General features: G+C 40.3%; 1 protein-coding gene across 5 annotated transcripts in view; it reads left to right on the forward strand.

Annotated features, from left to right (window-relative positions):
• Positions 1–742: 742 nt before the first annotated feature.
• LOC122542107 (trinucleotide repeat-containing gene 6B protein) overlaps positions 743–24099 on the forward strand; it is a 175575-nt gene continuing 152218 nt past the window's right edge. For 2 of the 5 annotated variants that reach the window (XM_087978218.1, XM_087978222.1), the window contains exons 1-2: positions 743–851; positions 1885–1984. In XM_087978218.1, the coding sequence (XP_087834344.1) occupies positions 1931–1984 (54 nt within the window). In that variant the 5' untranslated portion in view covers positions 743–851; positions 1885–1930. Of the gene's footprint in view, positions 852–1884; positions 1985–8286; positions 8424–24099 lie in introns of those variants that run through there. The other 3 variants (XM_087978221.1, XM_087978219.1, XM_087978220.1) reach the window with 3 other exon arrangements.

Here is a 24099-nt window from a genome sequence, read left to right on the forward strand (position 1 = left end):
GCATCTGGATGGGTATATGAATAGGAAGGTTTAGAGGAATATAGGCCAAGTGCTGGAAAATGGGACTAGATTAGGTTAGGATATCTGGGGCAGTTGAAGGGTCTGTTTCTGTGCTGTACATCTCTGACTCTCCAAAAGGCATCCCACCCAGACCCACCCCGACTCGCCCCGTGCATGTAACCCTATATTTGATCACTAATCCACATAGTCTGCATAGCCCTGGACTCTATGGGTAATTTTCCATGCCCAATCCACCTGACCTGCACATCTTTGGACTCCCCCACCCAAACCAGAGCACCTGGAGGAAACCCAAGCAGAGTCGAGAGAATGTGCAAATGCCACACAGTCACCTAAGGGTGGAATCGAACTTTGGTGCTGTGAGGCAGCAATGTTAATCACTGAGCCAGCATTCTGACCATGGCTGTTTTACAGACCTTAAGGTTTTGGATGAGAAATATTGTGTTGCACAAATGGAAACCCACTGAAATAAGTAAAATTTTGCTGAAGATAAGCACATTTTGTCAAAGCTTTTGATCTTGCAAACAACAGGGCAATTGCAAGAAATATCAATGCAAAACAGAGGCTACATTCCTGTATAAATTGAGTGCTTATTGGTTAGCAAATGGACTCTGTTTCAGTTAGATGATGTGAGCTGTAAAACTTTGTTTAAACCTGAAACTTGATTGGTCAATGCATTTTCTTAAGAAATGAACCAGTAATAATTGAGATCTGCATTACCAAATAAGTATACTTTGTTAATAATCTTTTCTTTATGTTGCAGAGTGTTTGCACCATATGTAGTCAGAAGAGAAGATCTGTTGGGCTGTAGACGCCCTTGAAAACTGTCACAGGTAAGATTTGCATATTTACATAATGCTCAGTGTTTGGGTGTGAAAGAATTATTCCTCAAAACCATATTGAAGACTTTGTTTTATACTCCAACTGGTATAGTAGCAAGACAAACAAAATAGAAGCCTTTTGCTTTAATGAATTCTTAGTGCTGTAGGAGTAGTGGTCCTTCAATAAATTGGTGTTTGAGTTAGATTTTCTTCTGCATAAAGACTTGAGTTCCTTAAACTTCTGTACATTTGACATTAGGGTGTTGAGGCTGTTCTATGTTGAATGTTTCACTGGTACTGTAAGAGTAGCTGGTGTTGCAAATTATGTGGAGGTGCCGGTGTTGGACTGGGGCGTACAAAGTCAGAAGTCACATGACACCATTGTTGTGGTTCTGTTCGCCGAGCTGGGAATTTGTGCTGCAGACGTTTCGTCCCCTGTCTAGGTGACATCCTCAGTACTTGGGAGCCTCCTGTGAAGCGCTTCTGTGATCTTTCCTCTGGCATTTGTAGTGGTTTGAATCTGCCGCTTCCGGTTGTCAGTTCCAGCTGTCCACTGCAGTGGCTGGTATATTGGGTCCAGGTCGATGTGCTTATTGATTGATTGATTTGAATCTGTGGATGAATGCCATGCCTCTAGGAATTCCCTGGCTAGGAACACCTAGGAGCTAAACTCCGAAAGCTTGTGATTTCAAATAATCCTGTTGGGCTATAACGTGGTATTTGTGTTGCAAATGGTGTCAAACAAAAGTGCATTCTTCTAATGTTGATATTGAGGTATATTATTGGGGCAAGGTAGTATGAGCTTTCCTCAGTGTCTGTATGTGCTTTGCTTAGGATCCTTACTTGACGTTGAGTGCCTATTTTCCCTGATTCGAGAATATGTAGTTGGAATATGAGGAAGACACTAAGGTCCTGGACAACTTGGCTTCAATGTTTGTAATCGTGTGGGTGTCTAACTGGTCCAAATAAACTGTTCGATTGATATGTGTTTCTGATGGCTTTATTTTCTGTTCTAACCTGTTGAAATGTTTTTCCTTCCAAACAGTGTTTGTACAAAAGTGTTTGCGGATATTTGCACAGAAACCCTTCTCATGCAGGTTAATGACGGGTCAAGGCGTCAGCAAGCGTGTCTCAAGACCTTCATGGTAAGAGTGTCAGAGTTCTTCAGCTTTATTCAGTAATGTTCAATGATATTTTGGTATTTCAGGTTAGTCTAGGGGCATAGTTTTTGTTTACATGTTTTTCAACAGGAGCAAGGTTAGGAACGTTACAATTAACCTTCATATTCTGGGACTGAGAAGGGGGGGAAATATTCATAATTCCTAATACCAGACATTGTTTTGTGACTTCTGTTGTGTTTGTGGATATTGGGGTTTCACCTTGGCACAAGAGTGGTTGTTCTGAACATCAGCTGACAAGGACATGAGCAATTGGACAAAAAGTTGTCCTTGTTTAGATTGCTTTAGTTTTTTGAATGGTCTTAAATGAAGATATTGCTAATTGATTGCTGTTGTATTTGGTGAGCTGTAACGATGAGTTAGGAGTACAGTTGATGCAATGTATTTGTTGTACCCAGATTCTCAGTCATAGATCATTATATGTAATTACAACCCCTATGTCCAATCCCTCAATGATTATCTGAGTAATGTACTTTTTCTCAGTTCTTTGACTTCTCAGACTTTGGGAGAAGTGAAAATATGATGTGCAGGATAGGGAAGGAGGGGTAGCTGAAGTTCACATAGTCTGGTCCATTCCCAGTGACTGAAGAATCACCTTTGTCGACTCAGGTAGACTCTTTGCCCTTGCAGCTTAAGATGCAATTTAAAGAGTGGGGAAAAACAATAACTGAGATATTTTATTGTTTCAGATAAATACTGCAACACTGGAGTTTTTCACAATATAAATTATGAAAATTCAAGCATTATTGCAATTCTCTTTTACCCTTTGACTTTTTACCTGTTCTTATATCACCGGGGAAAAAGCTGGAGGTTAAGATAGTTTGGGTTTTTATAATGAATTGCTTATGAATAGTTTTTATTTTTGTAGATAAATGCTTAAGTTAAAGAAAATCAACAATTCAAGTAATTCTATCCTCTCTCAATCGGTTTCTCTGTAGTATTCTTGCTGCTGAGTCAAAAAGCTGAGGTTTCAATTGCCACTCCATAATTTCAGTGCATTGCTGAGGGGTCTGCTTAACTATTTGATGTTACAGTTGATCCTTGAATCCAACTGTACATTCCCTCAAATCTCAAAATCCAAAAATGTATCAGTAGTCTTAAATATACTGTGTATCTACAACCCTCTAGGTCAGAGAGTTCCAGAGATTCACAACCTTATGAGTAAAGAAATCTTTCCTGATCTCGGTCTGAAATGACCAACTCCTGTCCTTTGACTGTGACTTCATTCTGAGCTCTCCAGCCTGGGGAACAGCCTCTGTCAAAACTATTCAGACTTGCATGTATCCTTCAGACAGGAGATTGAATGAAGGTCTATTATGGCAATGATTAAATGGACATTCAAGATCTCTCCGTATTCTACAAAGCAGAAAATGAGATCCTCAGCCAGTATTCTTCCCTCAATCAAAACCAAACCTTGGCATTTATTTCACTACTGTTTGTAGAATCTTGCTATGCATAAAATGACGGCCATATTTGTCATAGAGATGTACAACACTAAACAGACCCTTCGGTTCAACTCGTCCATTCCGACCAGATATCCTAAATAAATCTAGTCCTGTTTGCCAGCATTTGGCCCATTATCCCTTTAAACCCTTCCTGTTCATATAAGCATCCCAGATGCCTTTTAAATATTGTAATTGTATCAACCTCCACCACTTCCTCTGGCAGCTCATTCCATACATGCATCATCCTCTGTGTGATAAAGTTGCCCTTTAGGTCCTTTTAAAATCTTGCCCTTCTCAACTTTAACCTATGCCCTCTAGTTTTGGACTTGCCCACTCTGGGAAAAAGACTGTATCTACTTACCCTATCCATGCACCTCATGGTTTACAAACCTCCACAAGATAACCCCTCAGCCTCTGACACTCCAGGAAAAATGGCGGCAGTCTGTTCAGTTTTCCCTATAGCTCAAACCCTTCAACCCTGGCAACATCTTTGTCAATCTTATCTGAACCCTTCCAAGTTTCACAACATCCTACTGAAAGGAGGGAGACCAGAATTACATGCCGTACTCCAATAATGGCCTAACCAATGTCCTGTATAACCACAATATGACCTCCCAACTCCTGTACTTAATGCACTGACCAACAAGCGCAAGCATACCAAATGCTTCCTTCACTATCCTATCTGCCTGCGACTCCACTTTCAAGGAACTGTGAACCTGCACTCCAAAGGTATCTTTGTTCAGCAACACTCCTCAGGACCGTACCATTAAGTGTACAAGTTCTGCCCTGATGTGGCTTTCCAAAGTGCAGCATCTCACATTTATCTAAATTAAATTCCATCTGCCACTCCACAGCCCATTGACTCATCTGATCAAGATCCTGTTGTACTCTGAGGTAACCTTCTTCACTGCCCACTACACCTCCTATATTGGTGTCATCTGCAAACTTACTAACCATACCTCTTAGGTTCACATCCAAATTATTTATATAAATGATGAAAAGCAGGGACCCAGCACTGATGCTTGTGGCACAGGCCTCCAGTCTGAAAAACAACCCTCCACCACCACCCGCTGTCTTCGACCTTCGAGCCAGTTCTGCATTCACATAACTAGTTCTCCCTATATTCCATGTGATCTAACCTTACTAACCAGTCTACCATGAGAGACCTCATTGAGTGTTTTATTGAAGTCTACCACTTCATTACCACTATTTATGTCTACTACTCTTCCCTCTTCAATCCTCTTTGTTACTTCTTCACAAAAGTCGATCAAGTTCATGAGACAGGATTTCCCATGCACAAAGCCATGTTGCCTTGCCGTTATCAGTCATTGCCTTTCCAAATCCCTGTAAATCCTGTCCTGTCCCTCAGGATTCCCTCCAACAACCTGCCCATCACCAATGTCAGGCTCAATGGTCTATAGTTTCCTGGCTTTTCCTTCCGAGCAGAAGAATTGACGTTTTGGGCATAAGCCCTTCTAAAGGGCTTATGCCCAAAATGTTGATTCTTCTGCTCCTCGGATGCTGCTTGACCTGCTGTGCTTTTCCAGCAACACAGTCTTGACTCCGGCATCTGCGGTCCTCACTTTCTCCTGGCTTTTCCTTTCCACCTTTCTTAAATAGTGGCACCATGTTAACCAGCCTCCAGTCTTCTGGCACCTCCCCTGTGGCTATCAATGATACAAATATCTCCGCAATAGGTCCTGCAATCACTTCCCTAGCTTCCCACAGAATTCTTGGGTACGCCTGATCAGGTCCCAGGAATTTATCTATCTTTATGCGTTTTCAGAAGTCCAGCACCCCTGTCTGTGAAATATGGACAATTTTCAAGATGTCGCTATGTATTTCACCACATTCTCTATTTTCCATATCCTTTTCATAGTACACACTGATGCAAAATACTTGTTTAGTGTCTCCCCATCTCTCGCAGTACCACGCATAGATGGCCTTGCTGACCTTTAAGTCGCCCTCTTCTCTCTTTAGTTACCCACTTGTCCTTAATGTATTTGTAGAATTGCTTTGGATTCTCCTTAACCCTATTTGCCAAAGCTATCTGATGTCCCCATTTTGCCTTCCTGATTTCCCTCTTAAGTATATTCCAACTGCCTTTATACTCTTCTAAGGATTCACTCGATCTATCCTGTCTATGCCTGACGTATGCTTGCTTCTTATTCTTGACCAAAATCTTAATTTCCCTAGTCATGCAGAATTCCCTACACTTAGCAGCCTTGTTGTTCACCCTAACAGGAACATAGTGTCCCTGGACTCTCGGTATCGCATGTTTGAAGGATTCCTATTTTCCAGCTGTCCCTTTACCTGCAAACATCTGCCCCCAATCAACTTTGAATGTTCTTGCCTGATACCATTAAAATTGGCCTTCCTCTAATTTAGAACTTCAACTTTTAGATCCGGTCTATCCTATTCCATAACTATTTTAAAGCTAATAGAATTATGGTGCTCCCCCATTGACACCTCCGTTATCTGCCCTGCCTTATTTCCCAAGAGAAGGTCAAGTTTTGAACCTTCTCTAGTAGGTACATCCACATACAGGATTTAGATTGGTTTCACAGGTCGGCGTGACATTGAGGGCCAAAGGGTCTGTACTGTGCTGTTACATTGTAACATCTTTCCTAAATACAACTGTAATGTTATCTGTGTAGCAGCCAACCTGCACTGCGAAGTAATTCGTTGCATGTGCAGAGCTTTGTCATGTGTCTAAAGTATGATAACTTGCTACATAACTGCAAATTTTTCTACAAGCCAACACATTGGTTTATGCAGAAGTTTTTAGATTGTGATTGTTATCACCAACTTACCTTCGCCCCCCCCCCCAAAAAATCATCTTACGTGAATGAGTTGACTGAGTGGAATTTGAAGACTAATCTTCCATCTCCTGGCATGGAAATCTACCGGTAAACCTAAGATAATTGATGTATCACAATGTTCTCAAAATAGTTGTATTTTCTTCCCTTACCAATTTTTACAGACTCTCAAAACAAAATCATTTTGAAGCATTTGGCTGGCTACAAAGTTCAAGACAAAAAAAATTCACTCTCTGTAATCTTTCAATTGATTTTGCTCACTAAATGCACATCTGACTCCTCAAAATCCATGTTGTTATTGGACGTTATTGCCTCCCTGGGAATTCATTTGAAATGTTTAATATAATTGATGTAAAATGCTTTTATCTTATCTGTTCACTCATCTTCCCCTTTTGGCCCTTCATATCAATCCCTAGGTTTAAAGTAAACCTTTCTCGAGGTTCTTGTTCAACTTCATACCTTTGAAGGATTTTGACTCTTCTATGAGTCTCCTTTTGATGTGCATAAATTGACTTGTATGGTATCTCTTTGAAGCTGAAATGTCTGATGCTGGGTGTCAGACAGGAAGTCCATTGCTATTGTTATGGACCAGACCAAACCCCCCCCAAAATATATTAAATAGGTCGCCTAGACCCTAACCTTTTTCTTGTTTAAAAGGCAAGTGCCAGGCATTGCGTTCTGTATGCAATTTGATTGGTGAAACTACCTGTCTTGAAGCAAAACACACTTTATTCATATACTTTAGTTAAAATAAACAAAAGAAAAAAGAAATCGGAATAACTTAACTCTATTGGAAAATTTAAGAGTAGAAGATTATTTAACTGCTAAACAGCATCTGTTCCAATAGAGTAACATATCGTAAACACACCCTTTGCAAAGACACATGCAGTAAAATACTGTATGTCATGCACTTCTCCAGTCCAGGTGGAAAAAAAATCGAAAGAGAGATGGGCTCAGTATGTATGAATCATACTGTATTCTAGACCCTGCACAATCCAGAATCCTATTTGGCTTCTTTACTGTCACATGAATGCTTTCAGTGCCCTGGTCCGCCAATATCTGGCATTGTTTTTATGTTTAGCAATATGCAAAGTTTTTTTGTAATTTTATCCCGTTCCATGTCTTGGTCTTGCTGAAAGTGTTCAAATGCTTGATTCCTGTTTCTCCTGACATTGATCAGCTTCACAGACAAGTACAATTAAAACTGAAGTTTTCAGCCTGTCTATAGTTGCATTTCCACCACTGGGCTTTGGACCAGTTTTCCATTTCCTAATCAAGGGCTCTGTATCATTCCTACCACAGATCTACTTGAATTAGCACAAATCAGAAATTAACTCTGGGATCATGCTTGTCTGGAAATCAGAGGCATGTTGTGGATAAATCCACTTGACCACTAGAGAAGCCCACGAATAAGCTTTTTTAAAATCATTTAATCATTATTATTCACTTCTGGGATGTGGGTGTCACTGGCTGGTCTTGTACTTATTGCCTATCACTAGTCACCCCTTCAGAAGGCAATGGTGAGCTGCTGCATTGAACTGCAAAAGTCCAAGTGCTGTTGGTTGACCCACAATGGTTTTAGGGAGGGCATTTCAGGATTTTGACCCAGCGACAGTGAAGGAACAGTGATATATTTCCAAGTCAGGATAGTAGGTGGTTTGGAGGTTTACGAGTGGCGTTCCCATATCTATTCTGCCCTCACCCCCTAGATGGAAGTGGTCATGGGTTTGGAAATTGCTGTCTAAGGATCTTTAGTTAAATCTGCAGTGCATCTTGTAGATAGTACATATTGCTGCTACTGTGCATTGGTGGAGTGAGTGAAGACATTTGATGAGATTCTACATATTATGCAAAGTAAGACTGGTGTAATATACTGGCATTGGAAAGAAGGTTGATTAGCTGGAAATAAATGTGTGTGTAAATGACTGGCAGGATGTGACAAGTGGGGTTTTACAGGGATCTGTGGTGGGTCCTCAACTTGTCACAATTTATACCAATGACTTAGATGAAGAGATCACCGACTTGGAAATATACCATTGATGAATCAGGATCCTGCAACTTCCTCCCTAATGGCATTGTGGGCTATTCGTACCTATTAGACTGCAGCAGTTCAAGGACGCAGCTCAAGAGCACTATCTAAGGGTAAGTAGGGATGGGCAATAAATACTGGCTAAGCAGTAATGCTCTGATCCCCTGAAAGAATTTTTTTTTGAAGCTGAAAATGTGGGAACATGAGTTCTGAGAAAGCAATGGCTGCTGTGGAGCTGAGCACCTCATTCCTACTTTGTCCCCAGTCTTATAGATCTTCTCCCTTCCCTCTACTAGTGGTGTGTCACAAGGATCTGTTTTGGGACCACTGCTGTTTGTCATTTTCATAAATGACTTAGATGCAGGCATAGCTGGATGGATTAGTAAATTTGCAGATGACACTAAAATTGGTAGAGTAGTGGACAGTTTGGAAGAATTCAAAGTTTGTGAGAAGATTTGTAGCTCGGGTGCTCGTTGCTGTGGTTCTGTTCGCCGAGCTGGAAGTTTTTGTTGCAAACGTTTCGTCCCCTGTCGAGGTGACATCCTCAGTGCTTGGGAGCCTCCTGTGAAGCGCTTCTGTGGTGTTTCCTCTGGCATTTATAGTGGCCTGTTCCTGCCGCTTACGGTGTGTTACATTTCATTTGCTGAGGGATTGAGTTCTGGAGCCGCAATATCATGCTGCAACTATACAAAACGCTGGTGTGGCCACACTTGGAATATTGTGTACAGTTCTGGTCCACATATTTCGGGAACGATGTGGAAGCATTGGAAAAGGTGCAGAGATTTACCAGGATGTTGCCTGGTCTGGAGGGAAGGTCTTATTAGGAAAGGCTGAGGGACTTGGAAAGAAGAAGGCTAAGAGGGGATTTTATAAGAGACATACAAAATGACCAGAGGATTAGATAGGGTTGACAGTGAAAGTCTTTTTCCTAGGATGATGATATCAGCTTGTATGAGTGGGCATAACTACAAATTAAGGGGTGATAGATTTAGGACAGAAGTCAGAGGCAAGTTCTTTATGCAGAGAATGGTAAGGGCGTTGAATGCCCTACCTGCCAATGTCGTCAACTCAGCCATATTAGGGAGATTTAAATAATCCTTAGATAAGAACATGGATGATTTTGGGATAGTGCAGGGGGACGAGCTGAGAATAGTTCACAGGTCGGCGCAACATGGAGGGCCTGTTCTGCACTCTATTGTTCTATATTCTCTGTAACTTGCCAACCATCAACATGCAGTGATAGTGGGAGAAAATTTGGGAAATGCGGACCTGCCATGCTGAAAATGACAACATATTCCCCAAGTCAGGAAGTATGTGACTTTGATCATAAGACCATAAGATGCAAGAGCTAAAGTAGGTCACTTAGACTGTCCTGTCTGGAAAATATTCTTTTCAATTCAGTGCTTTTTGCTTTTTTTTTTTAGAAACTTCTATCTGGCTGAGGAGACATTAGGCCAATCCATGTCTAACAGCTTGTTTGGGAAACTCTACACATGTTTTGACCTCAGTGACCAACTTTACAATAATTGCTAAGACCGTCTAATACATTCTAAAACGTTCAACAAAATACCAAATAAAACACCAAATTAATGTGCTGTAACCTCTAATTTTAACCAATACTCAAAATAAACAGGAACACTTTTTAAAAAAAGTACTCAAAATAGCTATGAAAATTCATTCCCTGGGGTGATCAATCGGAGAAAAGTTGCCCCTGTGGAAAGGATGGATAGACGTGGTGAGGGGTGCTCTTGAAAGGACAGAAGGAGGCTGCAGGACCAGTGAGAAAAATTTTAAATTTGACAATAAGTGGATACTCAGCTGAGTGGGATCCAGGAAAATGAAATAATGAATTGCTTGCAAATGAATCTACAGGTATGTAACAAGGAAAAAAGTAAGTACAAGTAAAGTGAGTATTGGTCCTTTGGAGGGTGAGAATGGAGAGGTAATAGATTATAAAAAAGTGAATAAATATTTTGCTTTTGTCTTCAAAATGAATGATATTTTAAAAAATCCAAGTAATATTTGTGAATCAGGAGGTTGAAGGAAGAAGATCATGGTGAAATTATAGTCACTAAAGAAATGGTATTGAAAACACTGATGGAGCTGTGGGTTGTTAAATCTTAAGGTCCAATGAACTTCATCCTTGGGTTAAGAGCGGCTAATGTCGATGGTGTTATCAATTTTCCAATTTTTAAAAAAAATCCATCAATCTGGCAAGTAGCAAATATAACTCCTGAAATCAAAAAGGGATGGAGGCAGGAAAATGTAGGTGCATTAGCTTAACGTCAGTTGTGAGGAAGGTGTTAGAAATCTGTCACTAAGGAGGTTATATCTCGGCAATTGGAAAAACTCAAGATAATTGGAAGGAGTCAGCATGGTTTAGTCAAAGGAAAATTATGTTGACTCAATTTATTGAAATTCTTTTGAAGGAATAATGTGTGCTGTGATTAAAGGCAAACCTGTTGATGTAATGTACTTTGATTTCTAGAAGACATTTGATGAGATTTCACACTTTGCGCAAAGTAGGAGCGGGGGTAATATACTGATATGGTTAGAAGATGGCTAGCTAGAAAATAAAACGTATATGCAAATGGATCTTTTTCAGGCAGAAGGTGATGAATGGTGTCCTGTAGGAGTCTGTGATGGGCCCTCAGCCTCTTACAATTAATATCAGTGACATCGGTGAAAGCTCACAATTTGCAGAGGGAATAAAGATGGGTATGAAACTGTGATGTGAACCTAAAATATCAAGGATACAGACCAATATAGGTTGTTATTTTGTAAAAGTCTAGAGTATGAGAGAAAATTTGAAGTAGTTCAGTTTGGCAGTAAGAATTTTTTAAAGGTTAGTTAAATGGAAAATGACTGCAGAATTTCGAGGTGTGGGGGAACTCGGTATTCGAGTGCATGAGGCACTAGAAGTTGGTTCGTGGGTACAGCACATAATCAGGAATGCTAAAGAGATGTGTGTGTTTATTACAAGAAGAATTGAACATTTACGACTAAGAATGTTATGCACCAACAATACAGGACATTATTAGTGAGATCACATCTTGAAAACTGATTGTAGTTTTGATCTCAGTTAAGGGAGGATGTTTGGAGATGATTTATTCTATTGATACCTAGAATTAACAAATTGTTTATGAAGAAACATTGGATGGGTTAGGCTTGCTTTCACTGTGTTCAGAAGAACAAGGGGTGTTTTGACTGAAGTTTAAATGATCCTGAAAAGTTTTAACAAGGATGTGGAAAGTATGTTTATTTTGTGGCTGATCTAGAACTCGTGGACACTGTTTTAAAAATGGAGGTCTTTTTTTTAGGACAGAAATAAAGGAATTATTTTTCTTGAAGAGTTGTATCACTTCGGAATTCTTGGCATCGGGGGATGGGGGGGGGGGTCTCTGAATATTTTTAAGGCGAAAGTAAATTCTTGACAATAGATGGTAAAAGATTCTTGAGAGTAGATGAAAATGTGGAATTTGAAATACAAAGAAATCTTGAAGTGGAGTGGGCTTGAAAGGTTGAAAAGCGTAGTTTTGCAACTTGTTCATATGTTTGTATTGTATGTGAAATTGAGGGCTGTATAAAGTTTAGGAACTACCAGAATAGAAGATATTTTCTAGATCATACTGTAATAAATGGTGTTTATTGTTGATTTAAATCTGAGATTGAGACCCAAGACATTAAATAGGGTTGTACTTGGCTGGTTAAGATATTCCATCTTTGTGCGTAAGTGATGGAAATTCATTAGTTGTGACCCTACCAAGTCTGCAAAAGATGTGTTTCTGATGATGGATTTTCATTTGTGGGAGTTTGTGTAAGGTATTTTGGGGGAAAAAACATTTTTAGATGCTATAGTGTCTAGGAAATTAATGCTGTCCTTATAAATAACTAAGAATGAAAAAGCAGCCTCTGAAAACCACCCATGTTGGAAAAAGTCAGAAATGTAATAGATTTTTAGATGGGAAGGGGTAGAAAAAGAAAAAAAAAGGAAAGATCTGTGCAAGTGTGAAATACACTGATTCTTAAAAATGTATTCAAAAGACATGGGTGTTTCCATGTTAGGCCAACATTTAACATCCATCCTGAATTGGTGAGAGAACTTAGAAACAGACCCTTTAGTCCAACCAGTCCATATCGATCATAATCCCAAACTAAACTAGTCCCACCTACCTGCGCTTGGTCCATATCCCTCCAAACATTCCTTATTCATGGTGCTTATCCAAATGTCTTTTAAACTTTGTAACAGTATCTGTGTCCACCATTCCTCTGGAAGTTCATTCTACACATGAACCACACTGTAAATGAAAAATAAATTGCCCCTCGTGTCTTTTTAAACCTTCCTCCTATCACCTTAAAAAATATGACCCCTACTCTTGAAATCCCCCACTCTAGGGAAAAGACCCTTGCAATTCATCTTTTCTGGGCCCTTCATGATTTTGTAGACCTCTAAAAGGTCCCCTCAACCGCTTGCGCTCCAGCGGAAAAACAGTCCAAGCGAATTCAGTTTCTCCTTATAATCCAAAACCTCCATTCCCAGCTACATACTGGTAAGTCACTTCTGAACCATTCAACTTTATAATATCCTTCCTTTAACAAGGTGAAAAGAAGTGGACACAGTACTCCAGAAGAGGCCTCACCAACGTCTTGTTGAACCTCAACATAACATGTCAACTTTTATAATCAAATGAAGGCAAGTGTGCTAAATGCCTTCTTAACCACACTATCTATATGTGACACAACTTCAAAGAATTATGTACCTGTTATGAAGGTGTAGAAGTGTACTTTACCTTTGAGACTGAAGGACTTGGCAAGCACAACGAGTGCTGGAGACTTTACAATGTAACATTTGGTTCAGAATAGATAGCACTGGCTGAGTTGCTATGAGACAAAAACAAATTTGAATTCGGCCAATCAGTGTTATACCCCAAAAATACCAAATTCCAAGCAAGTTTGAATTGAGTACATTGACAATCTTAAAAGCGTGTCGATGGTAGTCATGATTTGGAGACACCGGTGTTGGACTGGGGTGTACAAAGTTAAAAATCACACAACACCAGGTTATCGTCCAACAGGTTTATTTAGAAGCACTAGCTTTTGTAGCGCTCCTCCTTCAAGTGGTTGTGGAGAATAAGATTGTAAGATACAGAATTTATAGCAAAAGTTTACAGTGTGATGTAACTGAAATTGTATATTGAAAATGACCTGGATTGTTTAAATCTCTCATCTTTTAGAATGACTATGTTGGTTTCAGTTCTTTCATATGTAAATCGCAAAACTTTTTAAAAGTTACACTCTCAAGTGAATTTTAAACAATTGCTGTCATGTCAGCCCAGATAATGTATTGAAGGTGTTAGCTCTCTGTGTGAGGCTGTCTGTGCCACAGTGGTCAGACTAATTCTAATCTAAAAAACTGATTTTCAGAATCTTATATGGATTCATGCTGTTTTTGAGCAAAGTAAAATGTAATTCTGCAAGTACAAATTCACTCCCCAAACTTTTGTGTGTATGTGTGTATGTGGGTGAGTGTGTGTGGTGCAATGGGGTTACCTGTAGTGCGACATGAACTCAAGGTCCTGGTTGAGGCCATTCCCATGGGTGCTGAACTTAAAAGCCAGTGGCACAATCCAATGCTTTTGTGTGTGTGTAAGACCAGGGAAAGTTGAACAATTGAGAGGAGAACTGCCCAGCCTCCAGCATTTGAAAAGACTTCCTGAAAAATAGCTCTCTTGAAGGTACCTGTGAAGCAGAATCCCCAAGAAGAAAACAAGACAGGAATACAGAGAAGAACCAAAAATTGCCTGGTATTGAGAAGTTTTGTTTTGTAAATCTTAATCGGAGGTTTAATCGGACTAGTATTGTAGAAGGGGAAAGTAAAAGATAGGTTAGAGGAAGGAGTTGTAAATAGTTGTTAGTTAATTATTCTATTATACTTTAAGAAATAAAATTGTTACTTTAACTAGTTCTTGGCCTATTGAATTTTAACAGATTACTATACGGGATAAATCTTTTCTGTGTTGCTGGATTAAAATAAGCAGGACGGTTTATCTCATGTTGTAACAGTACCTGAACCCTCAGGTCTCTGTTCTACAACACTACCCAAGACCCTACTTTTAATTGTATAAGTCCTACCCTTGTTTTACCAAAATGCATTCCAAATTAAACTCCATCTGTCACTCTTCACCCCATTGACCAAATTGATCAAGGTGCTTTTAATCTTGGATAACTACCTTCACTGTCCACTATACCACAATTTTGATGTTATCTGCAAACTTACTAACCGCACCTTCTATATTGTCACTTAAATCATTTATATAAATGGCAAATGAAAGTGGACCCAACACTGATCTCTGTGGAACATTGCTGGTCACAGGCATCCAGTCAAAAAAGACAACCCTCTGCTGTCACTCTGTCTCCTGCCATTAAGCCAACATTATATTCACTTGGCAAGTTTTCCCTGAATCCGGTGTGATCTAACTTTAATAATTAGTCTACCATGCGGAACCGTGTCAACTAAAGTCCAAGTAAACAATATCTACCGCTCTACCCTCAACAATCTTCTTGACGAAGGAGCAGTGCTCTGAAAGTTTGTACTTCCAAATAAGCCTATTGGACTATAACCTAGTGTTGTATGATTTTTAACTTTGCACACCCCAGTCCAAAATCGGCATCACCAAATCATCATCATCTTCTTGGTTACTTCCTCAAAAAACTCAATCAAGTTTGAGAGACACTATTTTCCTCTCTCAAATCCACCCTGACTATCCCTAATAATTTCTTGTATTTCCAAATGCATATAAATTCTATCTGTCAGAATCACTTCTAACAAACTGACTGCCATACAATGGCATTTAAGAGTTGATTGCTGAGAATCTGGAGTCACATGTAAGCCAGACCAAATGGGAAGGCATATTTTCTTTCTCAAGTATATTAGAAAGTCTAAGCCTATCCAGTTTCTCCTTATAATTCAAAGCCTCTATTCCCAGCAACATATTGGTAATGGGGTCTTAAGGTAAATGGCAGTGGTTATATGGTTACCATCAGCACATAGGAACAAAAGAAATAGGAGCAGGAGCTGTTTGACCCCTCAAATCAACCCTGCTATTCAAAACGTGATTGTGCTGATCTGTCCCAGACTTGAACAACTTCTCTTTTGTGCTGGCTCCTCATAGCCCTCAACTCCATGCTTTTTCAAAAATCTATCTAACTTCTCTTTAATTACTTGCAGTCTTCCATACTCCGCAACTCTGCAGGTACATAGTTCCAGATATTCACTACCCTTTGGGAGAAGAAGTTCCTTTTGCAACTCTGTTTTTTTTGAGTTCCCCCTTCTTCTGTAACTTTGAGATTCCTCCACTGTAGAAACATTGTCTCAACACTTACCCTGTCAAGCCTTCTCAGAGTCTTGTATGTTTCAATAAGATGTTATGACACAGGGTAAACCCCACCTTGCTAATTTAAACCAGCAACACAGAAAAGAGGTATCCCTGTGCAGTAATCTATGAAAATTAGAGAGGCCAAGAACTACTTAAAATAAAAAGTAACAATATTATTTCTTAAAGTATAACAGAATAATTAATTAACAGCTATTTACAATGCCTTCCTCTAACCTATCTTTTACTTTCCCTTCTATAATACCAACCCGATAAAGCCCCCGATTAAGATTTACCAAAAATTCAAATCTCAAAACAAGGCAGCTGTTGAATCTTCCCTTTGTATCTTCCTCTGGAGATTTTCTTCTCAGGATTTCTCTTTCACAGGTTGTTGATAGATAAATGTACCTTTTAAGAGAGCTGTGTTTCGGGCACTCTGTACATGCTGGTGCCTTGGCAGTTCTCCCCCAACTGTTCAATTTTTCCCAGTCTTATACTCCCAAAGCATCGGATTGTGTCATTGGATTTTAATATTGTCAATATACTAAATTCAAATTTGATTGGGGTGAAATTTAAACTGGCCTAATTCAAATGTGTTTTTGTCTCTAGGCAACCAGCTACACTAAGTGCTGGACCAAAAGGTTACATTTATCTTGTTCAGAACTGTTGGTGCTGTTAGGTAGTTCTGCTAGCTTTTAACTTTCTTAAAGGTATAGTACACCCACATCTTCATAACAAAGAACATCCCTTATTCTTCTACATTTTGATTAACAAAGGCTTAATTTGTTTAGCCATTCTTGATAAATCAACCACTTCATCCCAGGAATCAGATTGGTGAATCTCTTTTTGAATTGTTTTTAATGCCAATATATCATCCCTTAAATGTGGGAAACCAACCTGTATACTGTATTCCAGGTATCGGCGCTCCAAACAGTTTACAATTGTAACAAGACCTCCCTTTTTAAACTCCAATGTCCTAACCATAATTCCATTTGCAACCTTAATTATTTGCTGCACCTGCATGCTAAGCTTTTGTTTCATGCATTAGAATACTGATTCCTCTGTGCTGCTTTTTTTGGAGATTGTCTAATTAAATAATAATCTACCTTTTGATTTTTCCTACCAATATATCCTTGCAAACTCTTTATATCCTCATTGCAACTTGCTCTCCAACCTATTATTTTGTTGTAACATCAGGAAATTTGGATACATTATACTATGCCCCCTCCTCTAAGTGATGAGCGATGGTTGTAAATAATTTGAGGCCCTGTGACTAATACTTGTGGCAGTATATCTACTAGTTATGTCTTTCTAAACTGAAGGAAACTCAGTACATCCAGATTCGTCATCTGTGCGTCATTCTTCTCATTGATTCCTTCCTTTTTGGCCAGAATAAATGTTTGCTGCAACTACTCACCCATTCACCTTTCTTCAAGTCTATTTTCCCAGCCCACTTTAGATAATTCTTTCTTCATACCCCTGCAATTCCCCTTAACTAAGTTGAAGACACTGGTTTGATGTCCTCTACAATGATTGGCACCAGGTGGACCTCATTGACCCAGATTTACAATGCCAGTCCAACACCGGCATCTCCAAATCTATCAAGAATCGCAATCAATAAGAAAAGCTTTGCCTGACCAATATAACCAGTACTGAAAATGTGTTGCTGGAAAAGCGCAGCAGGTCAGGCAGCATCCAAGGAGCAGGAGAATTGACGTTTCGGGCATGAGCCCTTCTTCAGGAATCATTCTGCTCCTTGGATGCTGCCTGACCTGCTGCGCTTTTCCAGCAACACATTTTCAGCTCTGATCTCTAGCATCTGCAGTCCTCACTTTCTCCCAATATAACCAGTAAGTTAGAATCTCCTCAGTTAAGGACTGTCACAGACAGTGTACCATATACTAGTAAATACAAGGTTACTTGATGGAACCCAGCCTCTGTGCAGTTATTTCAGTGGCGATGGGAGAAAAAGTATGTGCCTGAAGAACATTTGCTTACAACTATCATCTTGGAGTTGCGGTAAATCTTTCTAGCATCATGCCTCTATTTGGGAAGGTTGACTCATTTGACCCTGCTGTTGAAGACTGGGTCCGGTATGTGGAATGAATGCAACATTTTTTCCGGGCAAAAGACATTGGGGCAGATGAGAAGCAATGAGTAATACTTATGACTGCATGTGGACCCACAGCATTTTCGGTTATAAGGGGCTTAACTTACTCAGAAGCACCAGACACTAAAAGCTTCTAGGAGTTGATAGAGTTGGTCTAGGAATATTATGACTTCATACCACCTCCAATCCTGAGATGCTATCAGTTTTATTTGGCTGTTAGAGAACCGGGGGAATCCATATTGGGATTTTTGATGAGGTTACAATGACTGGCAGAGGCATGTGATTTTGGGTTAACTCTTAATGTGATTCTGGATTAGTGGTGCTGGAAGAGCACAGCAGTTCACAGCAGCACACGGCGGTGAAGGAGGCCCAGGACCTCCATGTCCTCGGCAGAGTGGGAGGGGGAGTTGAAATGTTGGGCCACGGGGTGGTGTGGTTGATTGGTGCGGGTGTCCCGGAGATGTTCCCTAAAGCGCTCTGCTAGGAGGCGCCTAGTCTCCCCAATGTAGAGGAGACCGCATCGGGAGGAACAGATACAATAAATGATATTAGTGGATGTGCAGGTAAAACTTTGGATGTGGAAGGCTTCTTTAGGGTCTTGGATAGAGTGAGGGAGGTAGTGTGGGCGCAGGTTTTGCTAAGAGAACCTTTGGTTTGTGGGATTAATGACATAATTGCGCAGAAGCGTCCACTAGCTGAAGCCCAACTATACTTCCAATAGGCATTGCAGCTTGCTTTGTCATTAGAAATTGTGTCATGTGGAGCATAGGAACTACAGGGTATGACTATGGAAGTGAACTCCCTCACCTGCCTGATCGAGCTTGGGAGGCACCACTTAAATGTAGGCAATCGTAGAGTCTCACGTAGAGCATGTCCTGAGTAGAGGGTCCCTAAACTAAGCCTGGCCAAGTGGCTAAACCATTCTTTAGGAATTGGGCCAGCGAGCCACTGTATTTGCTGCCCGAATATGAAATTGAAACTGCTGGTGATAATGAGGGAATCAGAAAGGTCATCGCAACAAGGATTGAAACCTTTTTGGACCTGGTGAAACAAGATCAGTGTAGAGGATAGCATATTACTGTGGGGAGCAAGGGTGATTTTCCTGAGTAAAGGTCGCTGCCAGATACTGACTGAACTTCACCAGGATCATCCAGTGATTTCCAAGATGAAGATGCTAACAAGAACCTATGTTTAGTTGCCAGGGTTGGATGCCAATATGTCTGTTTTGGTGGGACAGTGCCTAGAGTGCCAAGAAGGACAAAAATTGCCACCAGCAACAACCCACATTTGTGGGAATGGCCAGGTAAACCCTGAACTTGTTGCATTTTGACTATGCCAGTCCTTTCATGGACTCAATGCTTATGGTCATTGTGGATGCCCATCAAAAGTGGTTGGATGTGCATAAGGTTTGTTCAGCAAACTCCAGAATGATGACTGAGAAGCTGTAAGCATCATTTGCGATAAACGGAATCCCAGAAGTACTGGTCATGGACAATGGGATGTCATTTACCAGCAGAGGATTTGAATATTTCCTCGAGTTAAATGGCATGTGGCAATAAGGACAGCTCCAGACCATCCATTACCCAATGGTTGAGCTGAAAGAGTTGTCCAAACATTGAAGGCAGGCCTAAAGAAGCCACCTAAAGTGTCAATTGATACCAAACAGACCTGGTTACTGTTTGATTATAGGATCACCCCACATGGAATAATAGGGATAGTTCCAGTGGAGTTGCTGATGGGGAGAAGACATCACACCTGGTTGAACCTGATATTTCCACACTTGGGGGAGAGAGTGAAACTGCAGCAAGAGCGGCAATGCTCGCCAAGTGCTGCCTGTAAGCGAGAGACCATTTAATTCAGGTGATGAAGTCGAAACAATAGAAATACCCCTGTATGGGTGCAAGGTGAGGTTGATGCGCGATCAGGTCCCGTGATTTAGAAAGTTCAGGTAGGGGATACAGTCCTGAACAAACACGTAGATCACGTGAAAGCTGTTACCTCGCAAATGGGGCAGGAGCAAAACAGACGTGGCCTTGGAGAATAACACGAAGGTCTTTCAGAAAGCACAGGTGCTCCCCCTCCGTCTAGTGTTGAGGAAACCTCAGACCAAAATGGATGCAGTCTTGATACCGTTGCCATCAGAAGAGGAGGAATAAACTCTCCTGAGACATTCCGGATGCAAGAGATGGGCCACTGTGTGAGGTTCTTTTTTCCTGAGATTCTTACACACTTGATGCAACTGCAATATGCCAACTTCTAAGAACAACAACTGAATTTTATGAAGCACAGTACAGTACAAACTTTCTGGAGGAATTTTTAACACACCTCTCGGGGCTTGTGGAGTTGTCAAAAGCTCTCCCTGATCAACGGAAACAGTCCTTCCTTTATATAAAATCTTTACATCGCAGTTAGTAATGCCCACAAGACAATCCCAGCCATCCCCCCACAGTCAAATGCTACTCAAGACACAATGCAGTGACCTGATCATCTCCAGAAATAATATAATCAAATCTGTTGCAAATCGTTTTTATTTTTGTAACTATAGTGGAGTAGTCAAATTCCAACTGTAATGTTCTTATTGATTTCTAAATAGGGGATGAAAATTTAAGTAGGAGATGAAAATGCAAATGGCTCTGAATAACAGGAGATGATGTGATTTCTTGCAATCTAGCTGTAAGTTAGAGGCATCCTACCTTATCCTCAGGACATTCAATTTCCTGCAGGTCAGCAGTGCAAGTTAACTCTTTAATATCACAACTTTGTACATCCTGCACATGGCCAAGTCAGAGGAACCACAACTGGGGCAAAAGTGTAGCAAGAGAAGCTACAAGTAAAAGACAAGGCCTACATCCCTGGACTTAGGTGGGGGAGGGATGTAGTGATTGGGACCAGGTGGACCTCATTGACTGAGGTTCTTAATTGGAGTTGTTAACCTGGGCCAATCAGGAGAACCTCTGCTTACTAATATAACCAGGAGAGGGATTTGAGGTTTGTCCTCCTCTCCCTGTAAAATGGTTGAACGGTAGGGTTCGGGGCCTAGCTTTGCTGCTCCCCTCCCTTGTAAAACTGCTGTCTTTTGTGTACAGCTGTCAATGTTTTTTGTAAACTGTTTTGTAACTTGTTTAATAAAATAAAAAAAAAAAAATATAACCAGGAGAGGGATTTGAGGTTTGTCCTCCTCTCCCTGTAAAATGGTTGAACGGTAGGGTTCGGGGCCTAGCTTTGCTGCTCCTCTCCCTTGTAAAATTGCTGTCTCTTGTGTACAGCTGTAAATATTTTTTGTAAATTGTTTTGTAATTTGTTTAATAAAACAAAAAAAACCCAGGAGATTCAACATGGGTGCTGGGGAAAAAAAATAAGCACTACTGCAGTTAAGCGGTAGTGTGGGGGGAAAAAAAGAAAAAGTAAAAAAAAACATGCGATTCAATAAGGGTGCTGAGGGAAAAAAAAGCACTACCGCAGTTAGGTGAAAATGGGTGTGTCAGAGAGAAAAAAATAAACAGGAGTGTCAGAGGTTCAGGTCACTCTGCAAGCTGGCTCTGAGGGAGCTGGATCAATGTCAAGGACTCTCCACGTGTGAATGAAGGGTGATTTGGTGACAGATTACCAGCCTTTGTGGAAAAAAAATAACCAGGAGATTCAACATGGGTGCTGGGGAAAAAAGAAAAGCACTACCGCAGTTAGGCAGTAGTAGAAAAAAGAAATTCACAAAAAGAAAAAAAAACCAGGAGATTAGAATCTCCTCAGTTGAGGACTGACTCCCAGTGTACTGAGCATTACTAAATAAAGTGTGACTTGGTGACAGGGCCTGGCCTCTGCGTAATTATTCCACCCCCGCTCAAACTGCATTTGAAATTCTACCCGTTGTGGTCACTACCTCCTAGAGGATCCATAACTGAGATCTCTTATTCATATCTCATTATATATTACTTGATTTTAAAAAAATTCCCAGGTAGGCTCTGTAAAGTAATACTCTACAAAATAATCTCTGATCCCCTTTACAAATTTGTCTTCACTGTTACTCTTACCTAAGGGATTTGTTCTGTCAATATGCTGATTGAATTTCTTGAGTAGCCAACCCATGCTGCAAGTGTGGTCACCGTAGATTGTACTGGAACCCACTGCTACACATACTACAACGGATTGCCTGTCCATCTATCTCTGTTCTACAGTCAGTTCTGATATAACACAATAGTTCCGTTCTTGTGCGATCTCTTATTATAAGAAATTTGCGCAATAGCTATGGCATTTAAACTAATGGGGTTGGAATCACGTTATAGCCAATACAGGTAAGGAACGTTCACATTCTACAAATAACTGTTTAAATTTTTCAATTGTATTAAACCAATTCACATTGACGAAGCACTCATTATAGCAGAACCGACTGTATTAAAATATATAAGACCATAAGACACAGGATTAGGCCATTCAGCTCATTGAGTTTGCTTCCACCATTCGGTCATGGCTGATAGGTTTTTCAACCCCATTTTCCTGCTTTCTCCCCGTAACCTTTGATCCTCTTGGCAATCAAGAACCTATCTATCTCTGTTTTAAATATACTCAACAACCTGGCCTCCACAGCCTTCTGTGGCAATGAATTCCACAGATTCACCACTTTCTGGCTAAAGAAATTTATTCTTATCTCTGTTCTAAAGTGTCTTCCCTTTATTCTAAGGCTGTGCACTTGGGCCCTTGCCTCTCCAACATCTTCCCACCGTCCACTCTGTCAAGGCCGTTCAGTGTTCTCTAAGTTTCAATCAGATCCCCCACCCAATCCTTCTAAAATCTATCAAGTATAGTCCCAGAGTCCTCAAGCATTCCTCATATGTTAAGTCCATTATTAAACAGTTGGGGGGGGCGGTTACATTCGCAATTTTCCAGTCCTCTGCACTCTCCCTGATTCCAGTGATGCTTGAAAGATCGCTATTAGTTTGGATGTTAAATATTTTAAATGTATTTCTTAACTGTACTCTTCTGCTGTAATGTCTCCTGTAATAATTTATAACTTGGTCAATCAAATGAGACAGAAGAAAAACTCACCAATCACCTACCTGTTTTTCTGTGATGTCACACATTGGCTCTGACATGTTGAAGCAGGGAAATGGCTGACTTGCTGGTTTTTATTTTTCAGTGTGTTGTGCCACTCTCTTTGCTGCCAGTTTCTATTTCCCATTGCGAGTGCCTTCCTCATGCAGGCTCCCTCTTTTTATGAAGTTGCTAATTCAGTACACTTTTACCATATTTCAGAAGCTGCAGTCCCTTATTTCTCCTCTTTATGAAGAAGTTTTATATTCCAGATTTTTATTGAATTCAGATTTCACTATCTGCTGTGTTGACATTCAAACTTGTATTCCTAGAACATTATCCAGTGGTTCTATCCAGTGCTACTATGCCACTGCCTCCCTGTTGATTGATGATAGAAGAGTCAGTCTTCTAGGAGCACCCCCAGCAACAAACATTAGTAATTCTAGCAGTCAATTTGCAATTGTTTCTGATCTGGAAGGAATTGAAGCAGTGTGGTGGAGTGAGGGCAAGTCTGAACAAATAAAATACTACATTTGCATCTAATTTCTCCTTACCTGTCCACAATTGCGCCTAGCAGACAGGGTTGATGAGAGTGGGATCATAATATGAATTTGATTTGCCTTGCTCTGGTGAAATAGCTTGTATTATGAGAAATTTGCAAACCATTCACTTCAAAAGTGGATCGCTTGTATAAAAATCTGATGACCAACCTCCACAGTAACATCCTTTTCTACTAATTCACTGTTCCTTATCAGTATTGCTGCATTTGTTTAGAGTTTCTTTTTGTTTTATAATCTTTTGCATTCTCCTTCCAGTTCTCCTTCTCCACCTTCCCTCAACCTGTCTGTTGTACAGGTGTTTGTTTGCCATTGCTTTTCTTCGCTCTTCTGATGGGGTTGACTCTTACTAATACTTTGGGCACCTACTGGTCTCTCACATGGAAGTGCTCATTTGGCAGATATGAGCCTGGCGAGTAAACACTACTGACCTTTTCTGTCATTGGATAGTCAGAGCTGAATCTGGTGCTGATCATCTTATTTCTGGTCCACACTGAATTGAGATCAGTGAGAGTTTTATTATTCCTGTGTATAGAATCCAATAACTACTTGTAATATGTTGTTCTCTGGCTGACTTTAACCTATTTGTTCTCTGTTTCTAGTTAATGGTGCTGAATAGTAAGTAGCTGTCTATATATGATTATGATGTGGAGGCACCAGTGTTGGACTTCACCTGACAAAGGAGCAGTGCTCTCAAAGCTGGCAGTTTCAACTAAACCAGTTG

This window comes from Chiloscyllium plagiosum, unplaced genomic scaffold, assembly GCF_037043375.1.
Source record: "Chiloscyllium plagiosum isolate Xiang-an unplaced genomic scaffold, Cpla_swu_hap1 HiC_scaffold_33, whole genome shotgun sequence".
Classification (NCBI taxonomy): domain Eukaryota; kingdom Metazoa; phylum Chordata; class Chondrichthyes; order Orectolobiformes; family Hemiscylliidae; genus Chiloscyllium; species Chiloscyllium plagiosum.